The sequence below is a fragment of the Ptychodera flava genome (genome assembly GCF_041260155.1).
Source record: "Ptychodera flava strain L36383 chromosome 23 unlocalized genomic scaffold, AS_Pfla_20210202 Scaffold_24__1_contigs__length_23054250_pilon, whole genome shotgun sequence".
In the NCBI taxonomy this organism is placed as follows: domain Eukaryota; kingdom Metazoa; phylum Hemichordata; class Enteropneusta; family Ptychoderidae; genus Ptychodera; species Ptychodera flava.
This window is the reverse complement of record NW_027248278.1, coordinates 13,466,107-13,491,191: the sequence shown is the minus strand read 5'-3', so window position 1 is coordinate 13,491,191 and position 25,085 is coordinate 13,466,107. Positions and strand designations below refer to the sequence as shown.

The 25,085-nt window shown below is 36.9% G+C and overlaps 1 protein-coding gene across 2 annotated transcripts in view; it reads right to left on the bottom strand.

Moving 5' to 3' along the window:
• The window catches only part of LOC139124474 (serine/threonine-protein phosphatase 6 regulatory ankyrin repeat subunit B-like), a 58,491-nt gene that overhangs the window by 6,760 nt on the left and 26,646 nt on the right, over nt 1–25,085 (bottom strand). The window contains exons 16-29 of one of the 2 annotated variants that reach the window (XM_070690613.1): nt 20,983–21,081; nt 20,264–20,362; nt 19,579–19,677; nt 18,945–19,043; nt 18,260–18,358; nt 17,773–17,871; nt 17,296–17,394; nt 16,210–16,332; nt 12,839–12,898; nt 12,113–12,241; nt 10,499–10,750; nt 9,569–9,695; nt 6,872–7,020; nt 2,669–2,848 (exon numbers count right to left, since the gene is read on the bottom strand). In XM_070690613.1, the coding sequence (XP_070546714.1) occupies nt 2,669–2,848; nt 6,872–7,020; nt 9,569–9,695; nt 10,499–10,750; nt 12,113–12,241; nt 12,839–12,898; nt 16,210–16,332; nt 17,296–17,394; nt 17,773–17,871; nt 18,260–18,358; nt 18,945–19,043; nt 19,579–19,677; nt 20,264–20,362; nt 20,983–21,081 (1,713 nt within the window). The remainder of the gene's footprint in view (nt 1–2,668; nt 2,849–6,871; nt 7,021–9,568; nt 9,696–10,498; nt 10,751–12,112; nt 12,242–12,838; nt 12,899–16,209; nt 16,333–17,295; nt 17,395–17,772; nt 17,872–18,259; nt 18,359–18,944; nt 19,044–19,578; nt 19,678–20,263; nt 20,363–20,982; nt 21,082–25,085) is intronic. The other variant, XM_070690614.1, reaches the window with a different exon arrangement.

Here is a 25,085-nt window from a genome sequence, read left to right as displayed (position 1 = left end):
TGTCATCAAAAACAATATTTATTGTTTTTCTTTAGTAAAAAAGTAAAAATAATGTAGCAACGCCCTAACAATCAGACGGAAACCCTCAAAATGTCACAAGGGAACCATTTCTGGATAAGGTGGGTTTTGTGGCATGTACATAATTAGTATAATAAAATTAGGTCTTAGAACTCAACACTGTCAATGTTGATGATGTCGCTGTCTTTTATCATATTCTGAGCTCTGCATGTCATCTCAAAGCCTTTCTCTTTCCATTCACCAACAGTAACATTGAAGTGAAAAAAATGCAGAAAGGTCTCATCCACCAACAGTAACATTGAAGAGAAAAAAATGCAGAAAGGTCTGCCGTATATTGTTTTTTCAAAGTACAGTACTGTATGTAAAACCTACTAAAACTTTCTCGGTTTGTTTTCTCGATTATAAATCGCATACAATAAATCACATTCTGTCTTCAATTGCATTTTGACTGTCAACTCAGACCCCTTTATATGGCGTTATTATGATAACCTAGCCTTGGTAGTGAGATATAATATCGACATCATTATATGCTATTACATTTTTACGTATTCAGAAACCACAAAGCATTTTGAAATACATACAATATCAGCGGATGTTTATAATTATTACAAAATGCGTTGACTAATGTTACAAAACGCGATTTATTACAAAACGCTGATACCCTTGTTACAAATCGCGTAAACAATATTTTATTACAAAATGCTGATACCCTTATTACAAAATGCGTAGACCATTTTATTACAAAATGCTGATACCCTTATTACATTTTGCGTAAGTTATTACAAAACGCGTCGTATTACAAAATGCCGCAGTACACACGCCTAAATTTCGACTTTTTTGAGGTAAAGTTGGACTGAAAAGGTGTATAATAATAAAGTAATACTATTAGTTTGTAATTTTGTGTTATTATTTATAACGCTCTGCTTTAGCATCGAGCAATATATATATATATAATATATATATATATATATATATATATATATATATATATATATATATATATATATATATATATATATATTATCCCATGGTATTTTTCTCTGCTTGACTTCATCGTATACGAGTATTTTTCTCTGTTTGACTTCATCGTATACGAGTGTTTTTCGCGGAGCCGTACAACTTCGAGCCGAATGCGAGAAGTTGTGCGGCTCCGTGAAAAAAAACACGAGTATACGATGACGTCAAACAGAGAAACATTCCATTGGATTATATATGTATCACATGAACAGTCTTCTTATTTTTCTTTAATGTGGATGGGTCAAAATCAATGTAACAAAGGGCATGATTTTTATCGCGATTTTGTGTTTTATTCACGCGGATTAGTTTTATTTAATGAGTAAAGCGGCCCGTCACCCAGGAGATGTGCAAATGTTTACAGGTATACTTTCATTCATAAATCCGATTTAGTCTAAATTTTGTTACATCGAATGGTATCTCCACCAATCAGACATACGGATTATGTCACGTGCTCGTGTCAATAATTGTCTCGCTCTGGACCGATGCCAAGGCAAGTCTGCCATCGGCGGACATAGCTTTCACCGCGCTAACGACGGATAACAATAGTATTTTGAGTTATTTAGAATATTTACAATTATATTTTAGAAGTTAATGCACGATACGATCGAAACAGTAGTTATCGTTCTTAGAGATGCCGTGTCTTTTAAAATATCACATTGTCAAGTTTACGACCTTTGCGAGCCCGAAAGATTCAGATCAATAACATACAGAGTGTAAGCTTATACGCTATAGTGGGCACTGCCGTCACCGGTATCCGCCGGTGGCCATCTCGGTCGTCAATGTTTTCGTCTTACGGACTTTGATGTTTGCCCGTAGGTACATCCCAATTTTGTTACTTGACGGGAGCTCTGTTCTGTTGTGAGTGTTGTCCGAGTCAACTTTCAAAATACATCGGATTCTACAGCGCTGCACTGCAGATTTAAGGCTACAGGTCGACAGCTTATGTCTTCACTACAGCCTTACGCTGCGGGTTTGATTCCGATCGAGAAACAACGGAATAATTTGTGTGATAAAGGAAATTCATCGTTGTTCGTCGAATGACTTTATGCTTGTGCCTTCTATGTCGCTTTGCCAGGTACGACGTCGCTTGCGGAGTGGCGATCGCCAGGTTCGACGACGTACGTCCTCATTGAGCCTTACGACTGGAGCCTTGGCGTTTATTATTAAGCCTTTAAAACGATTGACGGTATTCTCATTCGATTCTTGGGAATAGCTGAAGCTTTAGCAACTCGAAATTTCGTTGGATATGCCTTCTATGTTTCCATATCTTGATTTATTGGGTCACCATTTTTGTCAAAATGCCATGAGAGCATGGCATCGATCACGACAAACCGGTCTGTGTCGCGACACGTACGAACGGTACCATTGCAGGGAAAACAGTTCCGGTTGATGACGTACAACAGGGGAAATATGGATTTCTTATCTGTGCCGGTGTACGTCACACAGGTGGAGAAATGGGAAAGTTCATGTGATATATATATATATATATATATATATATATATATATATATATATATATATATATATATATATATATATATATATATATATATATATATATATATATATATATATGTGATATATGTGTGTGTGTGTGTGTGTGTGTAAGAAAATGATGTTACAGCATACATACCTCACCGGAGTAATGCAAGAATCTTGTGGCTTTAGCAAGGAAGTCTTCGTCAACCATAGGATCAATCACTTTGACTTCTCTGACATAGGAATTCCATCTGAGGACAGGGAAGGAGCTTTGAACCCATGTTTCTTTGCTGTCACTTATTTTCGCACATAACTTGGGTATATATTCTTTCTTCTGAAGAAGAGTTAAACGAAACAAACATAACAAGTGCAATTAGAATGAACAATGAAACGTAACTATACACTATACAATCTACGTTTTATAGTTGTATGGTTGTTTGCAGGCACATTTAGCCCCATTTATCAAACCTTGTAAAAGGACTTAAAAATTTGGAGAAAAATATTTGTCAAATTTTCATTTGAGTCAGGTTTTATTTCAAAACGTTTGAATAAATTCAGAGATTAATAGTTTTATTTGATGGAATATCTCAACCTTCCAGTACTAACAAGATTAAACACTTGGGGTAATTGGATCTCCATATTTTTCAAATTGCTTAGAAGTGTCGAGTTCCCTATAGCTGAATGTTGCAATGTTATAAATTTCTCATAAAAACGAGAACTTATATTTGTTCCAAATTTGTTCCAATCTTCTTTATTATATATTTGTATAACTTTCATGAGTAAAATTTAGGTCATGATTGTTTTGTTCTTTTCAAAAAGCTTTTCCTCAGTAGGTCACTAAAGTTGAGACACTAAAGTAGATCACTAAAGTCGGTCACTAAAGTAGGTCACTGTTTGGCAAAGTGTAGCAAGAAATTCACAATTCGTATACTCTCTCTTGATCATCATGTGGGGTGCTATGCGGGTTCGAGTGGCCTGCATGACCAATTTGGATTAACTAAAGTCGGCTTAAAACAAAAACTCAACAGAATGTATAATATAAAAATACCGCCCATGATACGGTGTTGCTCACACTTGATTGGAATTGGTAAATACTAGTATTGGTACTAAAGATCAACGATGAATGTTGTTTTTATCAGTTCAGTACAGCAAAATTCTACGTTGATGTCATGACAATGATGTCTACACAGTACAGCCAGGAAAACGAAAATGACTAAAGCAAGGTGTGCAAATTAGGTACTTGAGGTCAACTTTAGAAACATGCATATCAACTTCTATAGCGATGGGACAAGCAGATCCTACATACGTTAGCAAATGTCTATTAAAATCAGCCAGGGAAGGCTTGACAAAAAGTAAAGGTGGGAGATTGGGGAAAAATAATGTACACAGGATCAGGTAAAAAACATTAATGCTACCTCATCAATCTTCGACACCCCTCCCCCATTTGATATCAAATTTTCGACCCCTTGGTATTGAGCGTGCTTATACAAAGAGCCACAATCGCCAACTGGCAGGAAATGTAAAGTAGGTGAGCTATTTACAACCTAGAGGATTTTTTAATTGTTATCAGTGCTGTCATTAGAATGTAAACAGCACTTAAGTTAGCTACAGATAGTGAAATGTCTTCCACTGTGGGGATGATTATGACATCTGGAATTATTCTATATCCAAGTTTCTTATCAGTTATTGTGTCTTACATGGAAAAGTTGCAAAAATTAGTCTGCCTTAAAAAAATTAACTTCATCTTTGTTTTCCGGGTCAAATTTCCCAACAAATTGATACCAAATATGACAAAATTATTTTCTAAGCCTTAACCACTGTCTCACAACATAGCCAGGGTTGGTATAGGTCGTTGAGGGTCACAGACTAATAAAATTACCAAACTTATACAAATTTTGGGTTTGCCAAAATTTTGGGCAGAACATCCTTCGGGACTTTTAGACCAAATTACAAAGCTATCAAAAAAGTAGTTTTTGAGAACACTTTTTCTTGACCAAAAGTGAAAAATTTATATTAAAAATACAAATTTGCATATTTCACGCCAATTTCCACATATCCAACTATTGTCATCCCAGGGCATCTGTACACCAAATATAAAGGCTGTTATTCCAGCAGCTTTAAAGAAAAAAAGATTATTTTTTTTACCATAACTGACAAAAATTGCCCCAAACAGTAATTTTGCAACTTTTGTCGTAATTTCAGCAAATTAGAATGATAACTGGCTAGCAAATATCCGACCCAATTTCGAGAGCTATTGGGTCAGCGATTTCAGAGTAGAAGAATTTTCACTTAAGGTTCCAAGACAAGAAATTGACTATTTTAATCTAACGATTCTCTGGTGGTTAATAAGCTCAGAACCCCCGTTAATTACACATTTTCTAAAAGCCTAGATATAGGGGAACATTTTGGTTACGGTTGTTTCACCATTGTTAACATAATTATCACATGACAGGTAATTTGCATAACTTTTCAAAAAACGGTTTTCCCTATGTTTTGTCTCTTTACTTCAAAATATCTGACTCAAACTTGCTGGAATGCAAGCTGTCACAACGCTCTTCCAAAGTGTGTCTCATATATTTTATATCTTGCTTAGTTTCTTCGGACCACAGTTTTAAAGAAATCAACAAGGGTTAAATTCACCGCTCTGGAAGTTTTTCTGGCATAAAAATTGTCTAAGAAGGTTTAAAAAAATTCTGAGACACACTTTAGAAGATCCTTCCGCAAAGCATTGAAACAAAACATAGGGAAAACAGATTTTGGGAAGGTTATGCAAATTACCTGTCACGTGATAGTTACGTAAACAATGGTGACACTACGTAAGAAAAGTGTTCTTCCATCTCTAGGCTTTCCGAAAATATATAATTTACGATTGTTCTGAGCTTATTAACCTCTAGAGAATTGTTAGCTTAAAAGAGTCAATTTCTTGTCTTCGAACCTTAAAATAAGATAAAATAACCAAAAAATTCAGCAAAAATACAAAATTCAAAATAACTTTACGATATACATAACATTGTATAAGGTCTTACTTGCACATTAATTTTCAAAGCAATCAAAAGAGCAGTTCTTGAGTTTTTAAGTATTGACCATTTTCACATTTTTAAGCTCAATTAAATATTTTGGGCAATGCCAACTCCATTTGAACGAAATCCCTTGTATAGCCCAGGAGACATTCACACACCAAATACCAAGCTGAAAAGTGCAGCAGTTTGCGAGTTTTTGATGTTGACGGACATACTATACGTACGTACATACATACATTCACACACATACAGACGCCACCGACTTCACCTTATACGGTAATCTCACATTAGTATACCAAATGTAAGCTAAAAATTAATCAATTTAATAACTTGCCTCTGGAATATGGCTCTATAAACATTGAACATTCACGAGCAGAACTGCTCAATACATGGTTTTTTTTTCTATGCATACGTCCCTGGCGAATATGCGGCTATATGGTAAGTAGAAAAGGGGGCTTGAAAAATTTCATAACATAGATTTGATTTTTTTCGGGTATAGAGAAGGGATCAAAAATTAAGATTTAAACTGAAATTCTCATTTATCCAACTGGTGCTGAAATAGCCGTTTAGAGATGTTTCGCCCTAATCTTCACACTCATACAATCATGGTCATACCCTCTCTCTCTCTCTCTCTCCTCTCTCTCTCTCTCTCTCTCTCTCTCTCTCTCTCTCTCTCTCTCTCTCTCTCTCTCTCTCTCTCTCTCTCTCTCTCTCTCTCTCTCTCTCTCACACCACACAAACACACACACACACCTAAACACACACACACATGTATATATATATATATATATATATATATATATATATATATATATATATATATATATATATATATATATATAAGAAAGATAATTTCGAAAAATAGAGTATTGAGTGTATACATATATATATATATATATATATATATATATATATATATATATATATATATATATATATATATGTATGTATGTGTGTTTCTAAATTATCGTTCTTATTAGTTACTGTCTCTGTGTTGGTGTTGTTTATGCTGTTATTTTCGTTTCTCGTTTGCCATTCCTTAGAAATAAATGGAGTTAATGATCTATTGAGAACATCCATGGAAAGGGCTCTAGTGCAATTTTAGATAAAAAAAAATACACAAGCTTTATGACAAAGTACTTCATGACAAATTTGCTTTTAAACCGAAATGCATAAAACGCAGAGGTTGTTAATTTCATATTTAATATGATTTTCATATTTCGGTTTTTGATGCACCATTATATGCACCTAGATTAACTAGAACATTTTTTCCCACTTATGCTTCGTCGCATACTAAACATGTTGACTTCTTGACCGATGTAAGTAATGGTCCATACCTTTTCTGCACGAAGGCATTCGCGTAGTCTATGCATATCTCTATGTTGTGAGTCATGGCAATTAAGTATAAACATATCATCTGCTACGTTCAGATGCTCCCCAAACTTCCTCTGAGCTTCCTTATAAATCTCTTTATAGCACAGTTCCGCTGAAAGTAAACATTACGTTATTTCGTACCAATTTCTACAAAGCACAATTAAAACACGGAAAAGCCGGTACGTTCAGTTTTAAAATTAATATTATATAGGGCTCAGCCCTTGGTGTCGCGCCAGGGGTTATTAAAGATTGGCAAATAATATTTGTATTGATAATATTTGTATTGATTCATGATAAACTGTAATTGTTACTTCATAAACGTTTATATGACAACTACCGGTATGCCCAGTTTCACTCTGATGAAAGCAGTTCACGTACGTACACGACGTCAAACCCTGCAGCAGGGCAGGTATAGATTTTCTGTAGGGTGTAAAAATTTTGGACAAAAATTGGCAATTTTTACAATGATAACAGCCTATTGCGATAAACAAGGGACGTATTATGCAATCATTATCATTGCAATGGTAACCGCACTGCCCACCTTCCACTTGCAAGCTGAAAACTATAGCGTTCCGTCTAAAAACTGGCAATTTTTGAATCTAATTATTGACACAGGGGGCGCTCTTCTATATTCAATCCCAGCATTCTTTGGGTATGCCCCTATTCACATGCACGACAGTTTTCTCCCTTTATCTATATTAACGATATTTTGTATCAGCGACAAGGTGCGTTATAACATTTACTGTCTAATAAAAGAGGTATATCTTATAAAAGGCATGTTATATAATAGTAATTTGTTTCATTTTTGTTTATTTACGAGTACTCGAAAAAAAACATGGCGGCGCCCATGAAAGAAGGATACACTTCCGGTTACTCGCATAGTATATTATGAATAAGCGCATGCGTAGTCAGTAAGCCGCTGGCGCGACTATTATGCATAATTATTTACAGCATTTTCAGAAAAAAAGGCATAAAGGCATGAGAATTTTCAGAATGATAACCAATTTGATTTAATTATCATACAAATGGTGTACATATATATATATATATATATATATATATATATATATATATATATATATATATATAATCCCATGGTATTTTTCTCTGTTTGACGTCATCGTATACGAGTGTTTTTCGCGGAGCCGTACAACTTCGAGCCGAAGGCGAGAAGTTGTGCGGCTCCGCGAAAAACACGAGTATACGATGACGTCAAACAGAGAAAAATTCCATGGGATTATATATTTATCACATGAACAGTCTTCTTATTTTTCTTTGATGTGGATGGATCAAAATTATTGTAACAAATTGCATGATTTTATCGCGATTTTGTGTTTTATTTACGCGGATTACTTATATTTAATGAGTAAAGCGGTCCGTCACCCAGGAGATGTGCAAATGTTTACAGGTATAATTTCATTCATAAATCCCATTAAGCTAAAAATTTGATACATGGAATGGTTCTCCACCAATCAGACATACGGATTCGGTCACGTGCGCGTGTCAATCATTGTCTCGCGCTGGAGCGATGCCAAGGCAAGTCTGCCATCGGCGGACATAGCTTTCACCGCGCTGGCGACGGATAACGATAGTATTTCGAGTTATTTAGAAAATTTAGAATTGTATTTATAAAGCGAATGCAACGGCACGATCGAAACAGTAGTTATCATTCTTACAGATGCTGTAGCTTTTAAAATATCACAAGTTTACGCCCTTGGCGAGCCCGAAAGTCAGAGATCGATGACACACACAGTGTACGCTTGTGTTGTTTTGGGCACTGTGCTGTCACCGGTCTCCGCCGGTGGCCATCTCAGTCGTCAATGTTTTCGTCATACGGACTTTGATATTTGCTGTGACACACATCGCCCGTAGGTACTTCCCAATTTTGTTACTTGACGGGAACTCTGTTCTGTTGTGAGTGTTGTCCGAGTCAACTTTCGAAATGCATCGGATTCTACAGCGCTGCACTGCAGATTTTACGCTACAGTTCGACAGCTTAGGCTTGATTCCGATCGAGAAACAACGGAATAGTATTTGTGTGATGAAGGAAATTTGTCGTTGTTCGTCGATATTTGTGCCTTCTATGTCGCTTTCCTGAAGTTTATACAGTATTCATTTATCAAGTTGAACTTTCGTTGAGGTGTATCTTTCGGGTTTATCGCCAACCGGGATCGCCAGGTACGACGTCGCTTGGCGATCGCCAGGTACGACGATATCCACATTGAGCCTTGCGACTGGAGCCGTGACGTTACCAAGCCAAACGATCGACGGTATCCTCATTCGATTCTTGGGAATAGTAAAGCTTTAGCGACTCGAAATTTCGTTGGGCATGCCTTCTATGTTTCCGTTCTGGATTTATCGGGTCACCTTTTTGTCAAAATTCCATGAGAGCACGACATCGATCACGACAAATCGGTCTGTGTCGCGATGTGCACGTACGAATGGTGGTACCATTGCAGAAAAAAGTTCCGGTTGATGACGTACAACAGCGGTAATATGGATTTCTTATCTGTGCTGGTGTACGTCACACAGGTGGAGATACGGGCCAGTTCATGTGATAAATGTCTGTTTCAAGGTAAGGATGTTGAGATTTTCAAGTGACAGCAGTTTGACGTTTGCTGGTCTTTTTGTGACTATATTATTCAATGTTGTGGTCCTACCTTTTACTAAACAGCCAACTTTCAATAAGTCAGCACGACAGGCTATCAATATAACAGTTGGTTTCACATTGCTTTCTCCAGTCAACTTCTTAATGACCGCCTTGATGAAAGCAAGCCACGAATTAACCTGTAAGTATAACAATCAAACCCAACTTCCTTCTTTTAAATATTACATTAATTAGCATCTATTGAGTTTAGATTCTCTGAATATACAATTCTAAAACTTTAATATATTATTATCGAACAAAGTTCGATATTGTTATAAAAGTATTACAAATGAAGACTAATGTTGGCATACGGTTAGGCTAACACGACCACCAACAAGTTAATTGTAGACTATCATAGTTATGTTACCGTTACTTTACGTTGTTATTTACGTTTGAGTTGTCTGAATAAAAGGAAAATGCATTTTCTTCACATAACCTAATATCTATATTCATGATATTCAGAGACATGTTCTTGTGTTTGTAGACGGTTTACCGTTGTTTACATATTATATACACAATATGCCAAAGAGTGTGTGTGTGTTGTTTTCTTTTGTTTCATTTTTGGTGTGGTTTTGTTCGGACACAACGTAGCTTTATGTGTTGAAAATCCTTTTACCGAATGTGCTGCACAAAAAAGCAGCTTGAGGTGTGTTCTAATATCTGTTCTGATATCATCATTTGTGACATATGATATCTTCATTACATATTAAATAGTTGCGGGAAAACATTAGCACGGTTTGAACAAATGTAACATGTCTATTTCAAGGCAGGATGCTCCCCTATGTATGTATTGATACCTACCAACTGAAATCATCCAAAGTGTGACAGGATATAGATATGTGTGTTGCAAACTTTCTATTCTTTGGTTAAGTTTGTTAAACAACCAAGTTTGAATAGTTTTTGCTCTATTCCCCCCCCCACCAAGTAGTTAGGGTCGTCTTACCTCTTCTTTCTGTATTTGGAGTTCATCAGTGATATCAAAGTGCAGAAGAAAGACAGCGCTCTCAGCTCTGAGGAACATATTATGAGTGACGTAATACTCCACTTGTCCGGCAAAATCCCACATGCTGAATTTGCCGACCTTTGAAATGTGAACTTTGCCCACGTCTATACCAGGTGTATGTTCATAAACATCAGCTCCGGAATCTGGTGCTTTTTCTTGTGAACGTTTTACTGTTTTTGCTTCAAGAAAGCCCTGTAAGCCAATGTGACGTAAAGCACAACACAGCTTTTTGATTAACCAGCCCAGAGACATCAAAGTTTATTTGCAACTTACAAGACAAAGACCAAGTCTTTGACGTCTCCTGGTCTATTACGGACGAAGCATCGAGTTACTCTAAAAAAGTCAAGCCATCTAATCTTTGTATATCAGAAAAGCTGACAAATCTATAACGCTCTGAGTTTGTTTCAAAACATTGCCACCAAAAATATTATTTGTCAAATCTTAACACCACCTAGAAACAGATTGGTAAGTCCCAACTATATATAAAGAGAGTGTAGAGCGAAGAACACTTTCACTTCTGTTTGAAGATTGCAGGAAGCATGGAACTTAAGTAATAGATATTATTACTTTGTACTTGAAGTTTATATGACATATATAAATAAGTTCCTCAAGTACAATGTAATAATTTTTTTCTGTTATGCGTTAAATTTAATATTATTACTCTGCACTTCAATACACATACATATTTAATACATACATACATACATACATACATACATACATACATACATACATACATACATACATACGTACGTACGTACATACGTACATACATACATACATACATACATACATACATACATACATACATACATACATACATACATACATACATACAGAGAGAGAGAGAGAGAGAGAGAGAGAGAGAGAGAGAGAGAGAGAGAGACTCTGATGACACAGGTCTGGTTTGTTTGTCCACAGAGCTGGCCATGGAAGTCTCTCGGTCCAGTCTGTTCAACCGTCCTGCGTATTGGCTGTTCAATATCTGTATCCCAATCAAGAATGTTGTCACCATGTGACATACATAAGGTGGTCTAAGGACAGCTGCATCCTGTGGGGGGAGGCAAACCCTGTGGACTTGCAGACAAGATCTGTGTCGTCACAATTCAAATCTTTACTTTGTAAGTTCATGCTGCTACGCAGGACATATGTGTAGTCAAGATAATGTTTAGTATTAGACAAAATTAGGAGTACAGCACTTTAAAAACGTTGAGGAAATAAAGTAAAGATGATAGCATAAATTTAATCACCTCATAGATGGCAAACGTGTCGAACAACTAAAAGTACTAACAAACTGTATATCCATAAACTAGGTTGAAGACTGGAACTTAACTATAAACAAGTCAACAAACCAAGTAAACGAAAAGACAACTTAAAGAATTGGCGAGGGCTCTCCCAAGTTAGCTTCGGGAGCATTTTTATTTACAATCTTGGTTTGGCAGACCTTTTGTGAGCCTAAAGCGTAGGTGCTTCCGCCGGGATAATGTTAGGCGACTTTAATTTAGCAGTCTTAACAGTTAGAGCACACTGAAATATAAGCAATATGGAACTTACTCGCTGTAATGCATGTTTGAGAGTAGTCTTTCCTTTACCACCGTATCCACACAGACAAATTTTCACAATATTACGTCGGACACCTGGTTCTCTCATGAGGATATTATATTCTTGCTTCCGGCGATATTGCTTACGAACAAATATATTAAAAACTTAGAAAAAGGCACATGTAATTTCGGAACGTAGATTTTCCGTTCACATTTATACATAGTAGGTTTAACTGAAATATGGACAGTATTTGAAGCTTTTACTAGTTAGGGATAACCTTAACTCACTGACTAATGTTGTCAAATTGAAACGATATTGCAGGGTTGTGAAGTCTATCTGTAATATTTCCGATAATGTTCATGCTTGAGAACGCTTCTGAAGCCCTAACATTAGTCCATGGGATCTAAAACACAAGACATTTAACTCTTTGAATATATTCCTTTATACATCGTAATGTTTCACGACTGAGGAGTTGTGAGAAAAATGAACAAATGTTCAGCTAAATTTCAATAAAATTAGTAGAGGATACACAATAACCAACCTTAATGAGGAATGATTGCGTCCTATATTTCATGAATATTCAAGGCATACAATCGCATTTGATCGATACTGTGTTACCATAATGACAATTAAATATTCCAATCGATTGGAGAAAATACACTTTCATTTAACTTACAGAAAAGGTATTTCCCTTAACATTTTGTCAATGTCATGTCAGGTCACATAAAATCATAATACCTTGTGATGGTCGATCAGATCCCTTCTGATATCTCTGTCATCAGTGGAGTCGATAATGGTCTAAAAATACAAAGATATCCAAACATTATGAAGTTGACATTGAACCCTTCTAAAGTCAGTACCGATGTAATACCTGAAAACTCCATGATATGATGACGTCACCTTGTTAAAAATATGACGTCAAACTGGCCTAATGAACACATTAACTCAAGGTCAAACATTACCAGATCTGTTTAACGCTTGTTGTTTAAGACATTTAGTTGGACCGTCCTGAACCTGGAATTGTAAGGTGTGCTTCTACGTGTACGCGCAGCAGTCAGCATGCTAAAACCGTTATGATGGGACTAAAGTTGAAAAATGTGTGTGATTCAAAGTAATTAATTACATAGTTTAGTCATTGTCAAGTATTGTATGTCTCATCATTTCAGAGACAGACGTATCATATGTAAACAATATTTCAAATATCTGTTACATAACTTTTTAAAAGTCCTTTGAACGGTTTTAAGCCTAGTGATACGGTAACAAGTATGTTGCTAATTGTTATGTCAATTGTATATGTATCCTCGTAAAGCTGCTTCGTCGCCGATGTCTTCCTGATCGTCAAAAGAGCCTCTGTTGCTGTCTACCAACAACATTGTAAGCTTTGGCGATTACCCAAGGCAGAGCACCGTGACTGCTGCAGCAGTTGGATTATTGTTGAGGAAAAAAAATTGCAGTGTCGCAAGTCCAACATCAAGCATGACTTTGCTCGTTCATTGCATATATCGCATAGCTGTCAACGAGTAAAGCCGGAGAAGGAACGAGCATTTGCCAATTATTACTGCGGCGAGGATACTTCTCCCTACTTGAGATGTATGAGAAGAAGTGCCAGGTTATTCCCTTATAATGGCCATCGCTCGCAGAATTTTCAGAAAATTTAACTGCAAGGCTAAACTTGCTGAATCCTATGAAAGCCCATAAGGGACGATTTTTGTGAAAAAAAAACAAATTATTATTATCTCGTGCGCACCAGATAGCATTTCGTGCGCACCAGATACTTTCTCGTGGCCATGAGATAATTTCTGGCGCACACGTGATATTATCTGATGCGCACGCGATAGTATCTCGCGGCCACGTGCGCACCAGATAGTCATTGAACCTTCTAAATCCTAGCTAAGGTGTCTAAACTTATGATTGGTAATTCGTTGGCTATATTGGTTTTCTTCTTTGTTTCTTAAGCATTGACAGCAAATTTTGAAGCAAATATTGAACTTTGTTCTACCTCTTGCGTATCATCTGACTGAGCGGTTTGCTCTGCCTTGATGCTAAACAAAGTAAAGACGGTAAATAATGGTAACTGTAGATTTTGTATTAGTTTGTTTTTGCCAGAGCAAATCAAATGTTGATAATTGCCTCTCATCAAGCTTGCATCTTAAATTTATTAACCTGGTCACACTTCGCCGATTTTGAGGTTTATCCTCTTTCTTGTTCTCCTTTTGCAATTTGTTCAATGAGTAACAACCACCCTTAGTGCTAAAAAATGATTGTACTGAAGGAATATCATCTCCTAAATCATTTTTAAACGAAATTTGTTTTTCAAACTATTTTTATTCAATGTGTTTAATTCAAAACAAAGCTATTTAATTTACGTCTGGTTTCTGAAAATTCATCGAAGTGATACATGTTTTATTTCATGATGAAACTATCCTTTCTGACTCAGTTGACATTGTATGAGCAATCCCCATTTAACGACACAGTTGCCGATGTCGGATATTTTAAATGAAAGTATGCGTCCCTCCTTCAAGGCAATATAGGTTATTCATATCGAATGTTGACATTGAGAGAAATCACCGATGTCACATTTTATCCCGAAAACGCACCTTTTTGACCAATATTATACCATAGGAAGATGTGCTAATTGCAATAAGTGTTTTATGATCTTTTGAATCTGTTGATAAGAAATGTCAGTCTGAGGAATCATTAGTAGACTTGACTACCTCAAAGGCATAGTATTCTGGCTCCCATCATTTAATGTTTTCTCACTGGCTTCATCAAGATTGCCCTGCAACATGATCTCTAAGTTCACAAGGCAAATTTTTGAAGATTTGTTCAAAAGCTGTCTGTCAAACAAATTCAGCTAGTACATAGAAAGATCAGAGTTGTGATGGTTACTGTGACAGTTACCGTACTGATTTCGGAATCACCATGGTTGTCGATACTGACTGACACATATGAGATACAATTTGGTGCGAATAAGATAGATCTGGTGCGCACCAGGTGGTATCTCGTGCGCACCAGATAGTATCTCGTACGCAAGAGATAATACTCATTTTTTTAAATGTCCTTTATGGGCTTTCATAGAATCCTGCATTTACATTATACATCGTTTCCTGTTGTTGAACTTCTGAGTTACGCGACACTCGTATCTGTTTTTAATTTGAGTCAGGAAACGTTCTTTAGTATATTTTGATGAATGAATTTTCACACTTATATATGTTTTAGTAGGTTTAAAATAAATATCATGCTATCAAAATCCCTGGTAATTTCCTGTCCCTTGCTTGATGTGCATAGAACCCCAAACAAAAGTTGCTAATATCCATTAAAAGCAGCTTGGGCGAACCCCATGTTAGCCACGACTGTTCCTTAAAAACATTCAACGCGGTCGCCCGCTCATGATAGATGCTGCCCCGACATCGCCGCATAACACAAGCGCATGCATTATTTTCAAATACTCCCTGCCGTTCTTTTCATGCATTATATGCCTGAAAAGTATATTCGCGGATTATTGGATCCATTCATGTGATAAATATACAACCCCTGTATTCCTCACTCCAATGGCTACGTCGCTGCATCGTAATTCCCCGTGTAGCGGCCGTATCTGTCTATGGTTTCTAGCCCATGGATACCACGGCTACCCGGAGAATCACTCGTCTGAGCCGCAGCCATAGTCTTACCGAATACAGGGGATTATATATAAATGATCATGAAAATATTCATATGCTGGATCCTGCAATAAGAAATGGTTTGTAAGAGCTAGTTTCATATAAATTGAAATTAACAACTCGAATTACTAGAAAAGACATAAAATGTTTTGCCTGTCAGCCTTGGAAAACTCCTATCAGGCTCTCTCTTTTTTCCCATATGCTTGTCATGGCGCTGTTCTTTCTACTCCCTTTATCTCTGACACTATCAACCGTCCCATCTGATTTTCTTATCAAATTCAAATTTGACAGTGACTGTAAAAGTATCGATCTGTCTCATAATATTTTGATTTACAACTTTGATTAACATATGTGTCTGAAAAGTATAGATCAAAGGCTCAATAAGGGCTATTTTCAACTGTAAGCAAGTTGAAACGTACAGATATATCAATGTAATGTTAAATCTCTTACCTTATATACATCATTGTTGTCATAGTAATGTTCAATGAAAGCTCTTGCAACGCCTATTGCTCCACTCAAACCTCTCCAATGGGGTGATTGTCCTCGAGCTACATCGACAGGAAGTTCGCCATTCTAAGGAAAAGATTCCCACTTTATCATTAGATTTCGTCACAGGCGAAATTTTCTAAGCTTAAATGGCACAATAGGTAACATTCAAATTGAAGTCAAAAATAATTTGTCGTTATGTCACTTGTAAAAGTTTGGTTATAAAATTGGTTTATATAGCAAAGGTTTGATTGACTAGCCTATCTCAGTATTTTTTGTTTAAAAGTTGAGAAACACAACAAATAGTTGATCTAATGCTCTTTTGACTAATGAACCATTAACAATCTGTAGATTCTGCTTTCCAATATTTAAATATCTATACCACGATCAGAAGTAAATTCCCTGCTACAATTTTAGGAGTTCAGGAAAAAACATTGACTGACGTTTGATAAATTATCTGTTGATTTCATTAAAAACAAGAATCAAGGCGTTTCTACCCATTGCCAATAACTCCATGTATCTTGTAGACTGTGGAAATAGCTGAGCTTATCACCTCAGCACCTGCTTTGCTTCAACACATCCTGTGAACATTTATGTCAAATAATATAATACAATACGGCAAGACTTTTTGCCACTTCAGATAAAATATCAATATTACAGGCCTAATATGTTAATGAATCTTTATAATTTTTGCCCTGTCATCCTGAAGTTGCCGAATATGAAATAAATTGTTAGACTCATAACAAGGAAAGGTCAATGATTATTGAATGACGTTTTCAGAGGCTTCATTCAACCTCATAGTATTTTTTATAATAGTTTGTGTGCGATATGTTATAGCAAGTTTGTGAGTGCGAGTGCTTCATGAACTATTCAGGACGTGAAGGGGTCACAGTCAGAAAAAAATTACAACTCAGCTCGTTTATTGAACCACTCTTTTTTAAGGGCGAGGATTTGGCCGAGCGGTTTTGACTGTGGCGTCTTCGCTAGATGACTGGGTACCGTGCATTATGAGTTCGAAGCAAATCGAAGAGTTATTGTATTATAACTTACCCAGTTGTTTAAATGATCGTGAGCGTTGTATTCAAATAATAACTTCACTGTGCGATAGCTATTACTCTCTGCCGCCAAGTGCAATGGCGTATTACCAAACTGCATCGAAGAAACAAGAAATGGTTTTATTTCACCAATTAATTTGCCTTGTAGTTAGCTGTTCATCTGACCTATATACCATCACGACTTTTTGTAGGTTGGTGCAATCATAACGAATTATCAGCTGGTAAGAAAAAAAATTAGGAAAAAATGTTCCTAGGGGAAATATGCTAAATGTTCATGTTAAGGTACATAATTACAGCAGAACTTCCCCTACAAAGTCACATGTATTAATTTGACAATTATCCTTTCACTCGACGATGACGTATATCACACGGACGTCGTAAATAGAAGGGTCAGTTTATTTCGAAAAACAATATGTTCAAATTTAATGTTTCATGGACGTTCCTGTCTTATTGTAGGAAGATCGTGACTCACTTTGTTCCGGACGTTGACCGAAGCTTTATTTTCCAGTAATAATTTGACTGTTTTTTCACTACCTATCTTTGCTGCCAGGTGCAATGGTGAATTACCAGACTGAAAAAACAGATATGGAATAACGTTCACTGAAACGCATTAGTGGGCTATGTTTTCACTTTAAAGACACAAGCAACACTAAAGACATGTTACGACCCATAGCTGAAAAAAGACATACATACTGTGAGATTAGAGGTTATACAGGTCATAAATTATATTGTGAGTTTGAACTTTAAAATTGGAGTGCAAAATCTTAAGGACAAATGACTAATTTCTTTTTGTTGATTAAACGATTACTTTCACTATGAAACAAATTACAGTCAGTCTTATCTGTTTAACACTGATTATTCATCTCAACTCTTTGAAGTTACTGGGAGCCGTTTTCCCGTCGTACATTACATGAAGCACTGTTCTTAAAAGTCTGAAATGTATGACAGTTATGACTTACATTGTTTAGGATTTCGATTGTCGCTTTGTTTTCCAGAAGCGTTTTGACTATTGTGAAACTACCTGTCTTCGCAGCCTTATGCAACGGTGAATTCCCAGACTGAAGAGAAACGGGGCATTAGGAAAATGTCACTGAAATAACTCTGTGTACTGTATATTGACTTTCGAGATACGGTCAACGTGAAGGCCGTGTTTAAGACTAAAGGCTGAAAAGGTGGAGCGTAGATGTGACTTAAAAGGCCATACATTGTTGTCTTAAGGTGTGAATTTATTTGACACTTTTAGGTATACTGTCACCTGTTCCAATTTTGCAACAGTTACCATGCAGAGAGAAAATCTGACCAATCACAGATTTTAAGCAAGTGGCCGCTTTTTAAAAACAGCGCCCTCACATGGGTATTTTGAATACAAAGGAGAGGCCCTTTGACCATATATGGGCATATTTAGATTACAGGTGACTATATACCTTTAAATACTTAGAGGACAATTTCTGTCCCGATTTTTTATATGTTCTAAAATCAAAATCTACATTATAAGCCTCTTACATTCAAGCTTATATGTCTGCCCTCAATTTGGATTCACCCTTAGTGTCTTGAGCCTACAAACAATGCACTCTTTTCTCGTTGTACGTAAAATAAAATAAAGTACTGCCATTCACCAAAAATATTACGATGTTCACGACTCACGTTGTCACTGATGTCTATTGGAGCTTTGTTTTCAAGTAGTAATTTGACTGTGCCCTCACTACCTTTCCTTGTTACTATATGCAACGGTGATTCACCAGACTGAAAAAGTAAGACGTGGGAAAAACGTTCATTTAAATACCTGAGAATGCCAGCCTTTCAATTTACAATTAAACATGAAACATTAGAGGTGTGTTGCGACCAAACACTGAGGACTTCAAGATGTAGCAGCTGTAAAGGTCATAAATTGTTTTTAAACTGTTGTATGAGGTTTGAATGACAGCTAAAAATCCTAATAGAAAATGAACATTTCTTTAAATTGGTTCCAAGATCGATGGTATTGTAGAACTTACATTTAAGCTTATCTTTGCGCAATATACTCACTCTTGCTGTTTTGTACTTACAGGTATCAGTTTTTCTCTTTTCCTTAAATGTATTACAACTCTTTTTGAGAAAAAAAAACATGCCATCCATATCATATAAACGTTGTTAAGAGATGTTTTAATACAGTGATATGTCAAACCTTAATGCAGTAATTAACCTTCAAGTGTACGACAATCGCGACTCACTTTCGTCTGGATGTTACCATGATGTTATTTTGTGGTATTTCTTACAAACAAAATTACTGATTGCTTACCTTGTTCTGTATATCGACATGGGCTTTGTATTTTAGAAGCACCTTAACTGCCTTATCAATACCAGTCCATAAAGCTAGGTGCAATGGTGTATCACCCGACTGCAAAAACGTAATATTACATAAGCAAAAATGCAACCGAAGGTGGGTATACAGAGGATTTTGGTACAATATGCGATATATAACACAAGGTGCAAAGTGAGTGTTATATAAAGTGCATCGTACCCGTACAGAGTGCGCACCCTCCTGCGAGGAGTGTTATTACTACTACAAGGCTTTTTCCCCAGCACAAAATGTCTGCAAATTTTGACCTCGCAACCATTCTTTATGGTATTCTGTACTTTCAAAGACTACTGAATAAGGGTCTGAACGATGACACCCTGGCAACCATAACTTTCATATTTTGAAACATTGAAGATAGTAACCAAGATTGCTGCCAAGGCACGTAAAAGTCACACGTCAGCTCCATGAGATGCCCTGAGCGTGGCATTGGTGTCTTTTGCCAGGTACATTGGGTCAAGATATTGTGTCCTTTCATTGACTGACACGTGGAATCCATAATCTCATGTAAATTCAAAATGACCTGTGTACAACCAGTCATATTTAAATAAACTGAGAGGTATTGTGACCGATTAAACATTATTACAATATTTTATAATTTGTGCAAGCTGTGGCACCCATAACTCACATTGTTCTGTATGTCAATAGGGGCTTTGTGTTCCAGCAGTAATTCCATCACCTTGTCTCTGTTTGCCTTTGCTGCTGCATGCAATGGTGTATTACCAGACTGAAAATAGTGGAAAGTATAATAATTCATTAAACGACCTAGTATTCTCAGCTTAAACATTCAGAAATATATTTTTTTATAAATCACATATGCATACATCCGATAAGTGTGACTGGCTTCGAATTATAGTTGCATATGGTATCAAAAACTATGATCATAAGATTGGTTGCGACGAAATCAAGGCTTAGCATACAATGCTCAAGTCGAATTTAGCACCACTATTCTACTAGACAAAGATTGTTAATACATAGGGTTATCTATAGCAATGCTTTGCCAGGTTCAAGCTCTTATTTCAAAGTAGTTTGGGTAGGTGATCGAAAAAATGAAGACGTCAACATTAGTGATCCTTTGTTTTCAACTACATACGTCCTTTAAAGTGACTACTATTTGTATTGATAAGTTGGGTCTTGAAATTTATTTTCGGTTACATACATTTAATTCCGCAAGGAATGATGCTCATGCCAGTAATAATGAGATACTAAACATGTCTTCGGCATCACAAATATCAATGTCACTAGGAATATTCCTCGGGTAGTTATCAAATAATGATTGATATCTTTGCGAACATAAAAATACACCATTGTTTTGTGTCTTACAAGTCACAGTGTTTTCTAACTTACCTCATTCTGTATGTCAACAGTGGCTTTGTGTTCAAGTAATACTTTGACTATGTTATAAAGACCACCCCCTGCTGCAATGTGTAATTGTGTATCACCAAACTGCAAGAAATGTAATGAAATAAGACTACCCGCCCTTGTGTTTATAATCCGTGACAAATTACGTCCACCCCTTCTGATGTCGTGATTCTTGATATATGATATTCTAAAACACTTGTTTTGACATTTTCGATTTGAAATTTCGATAATCTAAGTCGTGACAATGCACCAGTCCTCAAACGTTCACAGTGAATAAAACAGAAGGCAGATGCAAGACATCCTTCTTTTTATATATATAAATACAAGGGCACCAGTCTTTAAATCAAATAAGTCAAAACGTCTTTTTAGCGTGACCAATCACGTCCAGGTGATGTGTCATCTTTCAGCTGTTCTGGGCTATCATCGTGCCAACTATATCATTGGGCACATTGCTTTTATTCCTTCTGGCCTATACAAATTTAATATTCGATAAGGTACACTTCTTCCATGTGAGTTTGACCCCAGGTTTGACCCAGAGTTTGACCCACAGCGCCCTCTATCGTTAGTTTGATGGAAACGGGGCAGAATATACAGGGCAATCATCATTGCTAAAAAGGTGTTGCTAGAGAGTGAGATTGTTTAATGTTTCTTGTACCGTGGACGAAAACGACAATTCTCCGCGCTGTGTCAATATGTTTGCACTGTGTAAAAATCTCCGCGCTGTGGGAAATTTATCTCCGTGCTGTGTAATCTCCCCGATGTCGGAAATTCTCCGCGCTGTAGAAGGAAAACTCAGTCTAGGGAGTGTCACCATTTATCCCTTGTAAAATCCACCTTGAATAAAATGCAGCTCAAATTTGCCATATCTTTGCACCCGCCAGCGACTGCGGCGCGACGAAGGAGACTTTGAAGTAGACGACATTTACGAAAATAAACTCGAAATCCCATGGCGCCAAAGGGCTCATGGGAGGAGCGTGCGTGGTGTCATCGGCAATACATGACCGTGTGTGACAGTAAAAAAACAGAGGATAAAAACTGCAACAAGTTAAAACAAATGCAGTAAAATACTGACCGACCAGCGGGAAATAAAACACTTGCAAAGCACAGAGAATAAAAACGCAGACGTTTCGAGTGCAACACTGACGAAGGGTCGCACCCGAAACGTCTGCGTTTTTATTCTCTGTGCTTTGCAAGTGTTTTACTTCCCGCTGGTCGGTCAGTATTTTGCTGTATTTGTTTTAACTTGTTGCAGTTTTTATCCTCTGCGTTTTAGCAAGTATTATCTCTCGCTGGTCGACCTAATTTTTTACTGTATTATTTTTCACTTGCTGCAGTTTTAGCCCTCTTTTGAGGTCGTTTGTAATTTTTATCGTGTGACAGCTTACCGTAGCATTGGACTCGGAGTCTATGACTGTCTAGTGCAGTTCTGCATGTTACAACTTTTTAATGCTCAGTAGAATGAAAAATGAATAAAGTGCAGTTGGGTGCAAAAACGACTAAAGACAGAACAAAAACGGTGTTAGTTTTTACCGTTTTCCCACAGAGCAGCTCCTTCGAAGACAGTGGCTAAAGAAAGTCCGGCGAGTCGGAGGTAGGCCTAATAGGGCCTAAAATGTTAAAAACTGTCAAGATACTAAGTTATGTTCTGCACCTTTCAAAGGTCTGCAAAATCGCCGATATAAACCGATAAATATGGGCAATTTCGGGACTACACCTCAGCCTAGAACGACTTCTTGCCTATCGTTTCTTGGCACGCTGAGAAATAGCTGATATTTACCCTATAAATATCGGCAATTCCGAGACTCTAATATCGATACCAGACGATCATACTAGATTTCCTTGCACTGTGTCTCGACACGCCGAGTCTTCAAAATTACCAATATTAACCCGATAAATATAGGCGATTTCGGACTTTAACTCTGATACTAGACGATACTTTGTCAAATCGTGGGTAAATATCCAATGTATATCGGAGATTTAACCACTTAAGGGAGCATTCGTTTTTACGGGGAGGGGGTCGGTGGAATTTGAGGGACAAATGAAAATGTAAGCTACCCCCTCCAAATCAAATTTCTAAAATTTAACCCCCCCCCCTCAATTCATCAATTGTAAAATGTGACCCCTCAAAAAATCATCAGATTTGATTCATTAAACCTTCGCACCCTATGGCCCTGGCCTGAAAAAAATAGGCTCTTCAAAAGTGTTTGCAAGAAAAAGAGCTACCCACCCCTTGAATTTTCATGCACAAAAAACAGCGACCATCCCCCAGATGTCACAGTCCGTATCAATAATATCTTAATTGAATTATAATTTCCCATTTGACCTTTGACCTTTCAAAGAATCCTTTTTGAACTTTACAAATAATCACTTGGTTAAATTGTCATATTGGTTTTTCAGATCTGCTCCTTTAAATATAATATTCTCGTCACGTACATTTATATCAATTGTCAAACTTTTTTAAAACACTGATTTTAATAGCTAGTTTTGTAAAATTGTAAAAAATATATTCAAAGTTTCCTCACATACCACAATTTAAAGAGAATCAACCTTTTTCATGACGTTCCAAAATCAAATTTCTTGCACACACATGAACTTGTAATCGCCCTAGTCTAATCAAGAATGTTAATGTCAATAATCAAGAGTTTATAAAAACACAGATTTAGCTAGTTTTGTATTTAAAGGAAATTATTCATAGCTTCTCATAGACTACTCATAGATTTTGTATGAAGGACCAAGTAACATTTCTGTGAAATCAAAAGTCAAATTTTTTCCATAACTCCATACAAACCTTTGTAAAACTTGACCCCTTCCAATCATTGATTGCAAAATTTGACCCCCCCCTTAAAAACGGTTTCGTAAAAGTAAAACCCCCCCTGATTTCCACCGACCCCCTCCCTGTAAAAAACGAATGCTCCCTAACAGATCTGACCACCCGACTACCTCTGTCCGACTCTTAGTTCAAAAATAGCATCCATGGCCGGTAGTTAAGAATCCTGCATGTTTTACATTATTAAATTTATTCAAGCAAGAAATACATTTTTACATTTAAAGCAATTTTTCATTAAATGTCCACACGAAACTTCATACACATAATTACTAGCGGGATTTCGTTGAAAGGATCGATCGGATATCATCGGGAGTTTCCGGGAGGGCCTTGCACGAAATACATTCTTTACATGTAGGCTTTAAAAAAATTTTCTTGACGATCGGGACTTGGACAGAGGACCGATCGGACATCATCGGGAGTTTTGGCTGGTCTTCCACGAAATACATTATTTACAGCGATAGACGATACTCATAACTGGATTGTCCATATCGCGGGTAAATATCCAATATAAGCTTATATCGAAGATTTCATCACTTTACAGATCTGAGCAAGCACGACTTCTTCAGTTCGACCCCAACTTTGAAAAACGGACGATACTATAGATTTTTCAAATCGCGGTAAATACTTTCTGATATATATCGAGGATTTCTCAACCTTAAAGATCTGGCCAAGCTCGCGCGAAAACCAGCCTCGCAAACAAATGAACATCGCGATGTAACAGTCTATAATTAACATTATTTCTAACAACCACTCGGCTATTTACTATCGACGATGAACATTTTCTATCCTGTAAATATTTTTCTTTTTCTCATCGGATTTGTTACATATTTCATAATTTTCTCTGGTTGCACTCCTCGATGAACGTCGACTTTAGAAGTTCGATATCGCGATGCTCTTTTGTTCATGTTGTTTGCAGGGCTGGTTTTCGCCCGAGTGCTCATGGGTTGAATCAGATTACAACCATTTTCAGTAATAGATAGCGAAGCCACCGCAGTGAACTTCAATAAAACTGCTCACACTAATTACGAACGCTTCCCCCGCATATAGGCCTAGAGAGAAAATTGGGCTCTGCGTAAATTTACAAGCGCAGCTAAGCACAGTCATCATGTACCTAAGCGAGGTGGGTGTGCTCGAAAAAGTAGATCAATGCAAGTTTTGGATTCAAAATCGGCTGTTTCGGCGGAGAAACTGCGGGCCGTATTTCCGAGGTGCTACCAGCGATTTTGTCTATGGCAGTCAGCCGGGCTATGGTGGGAGGCCG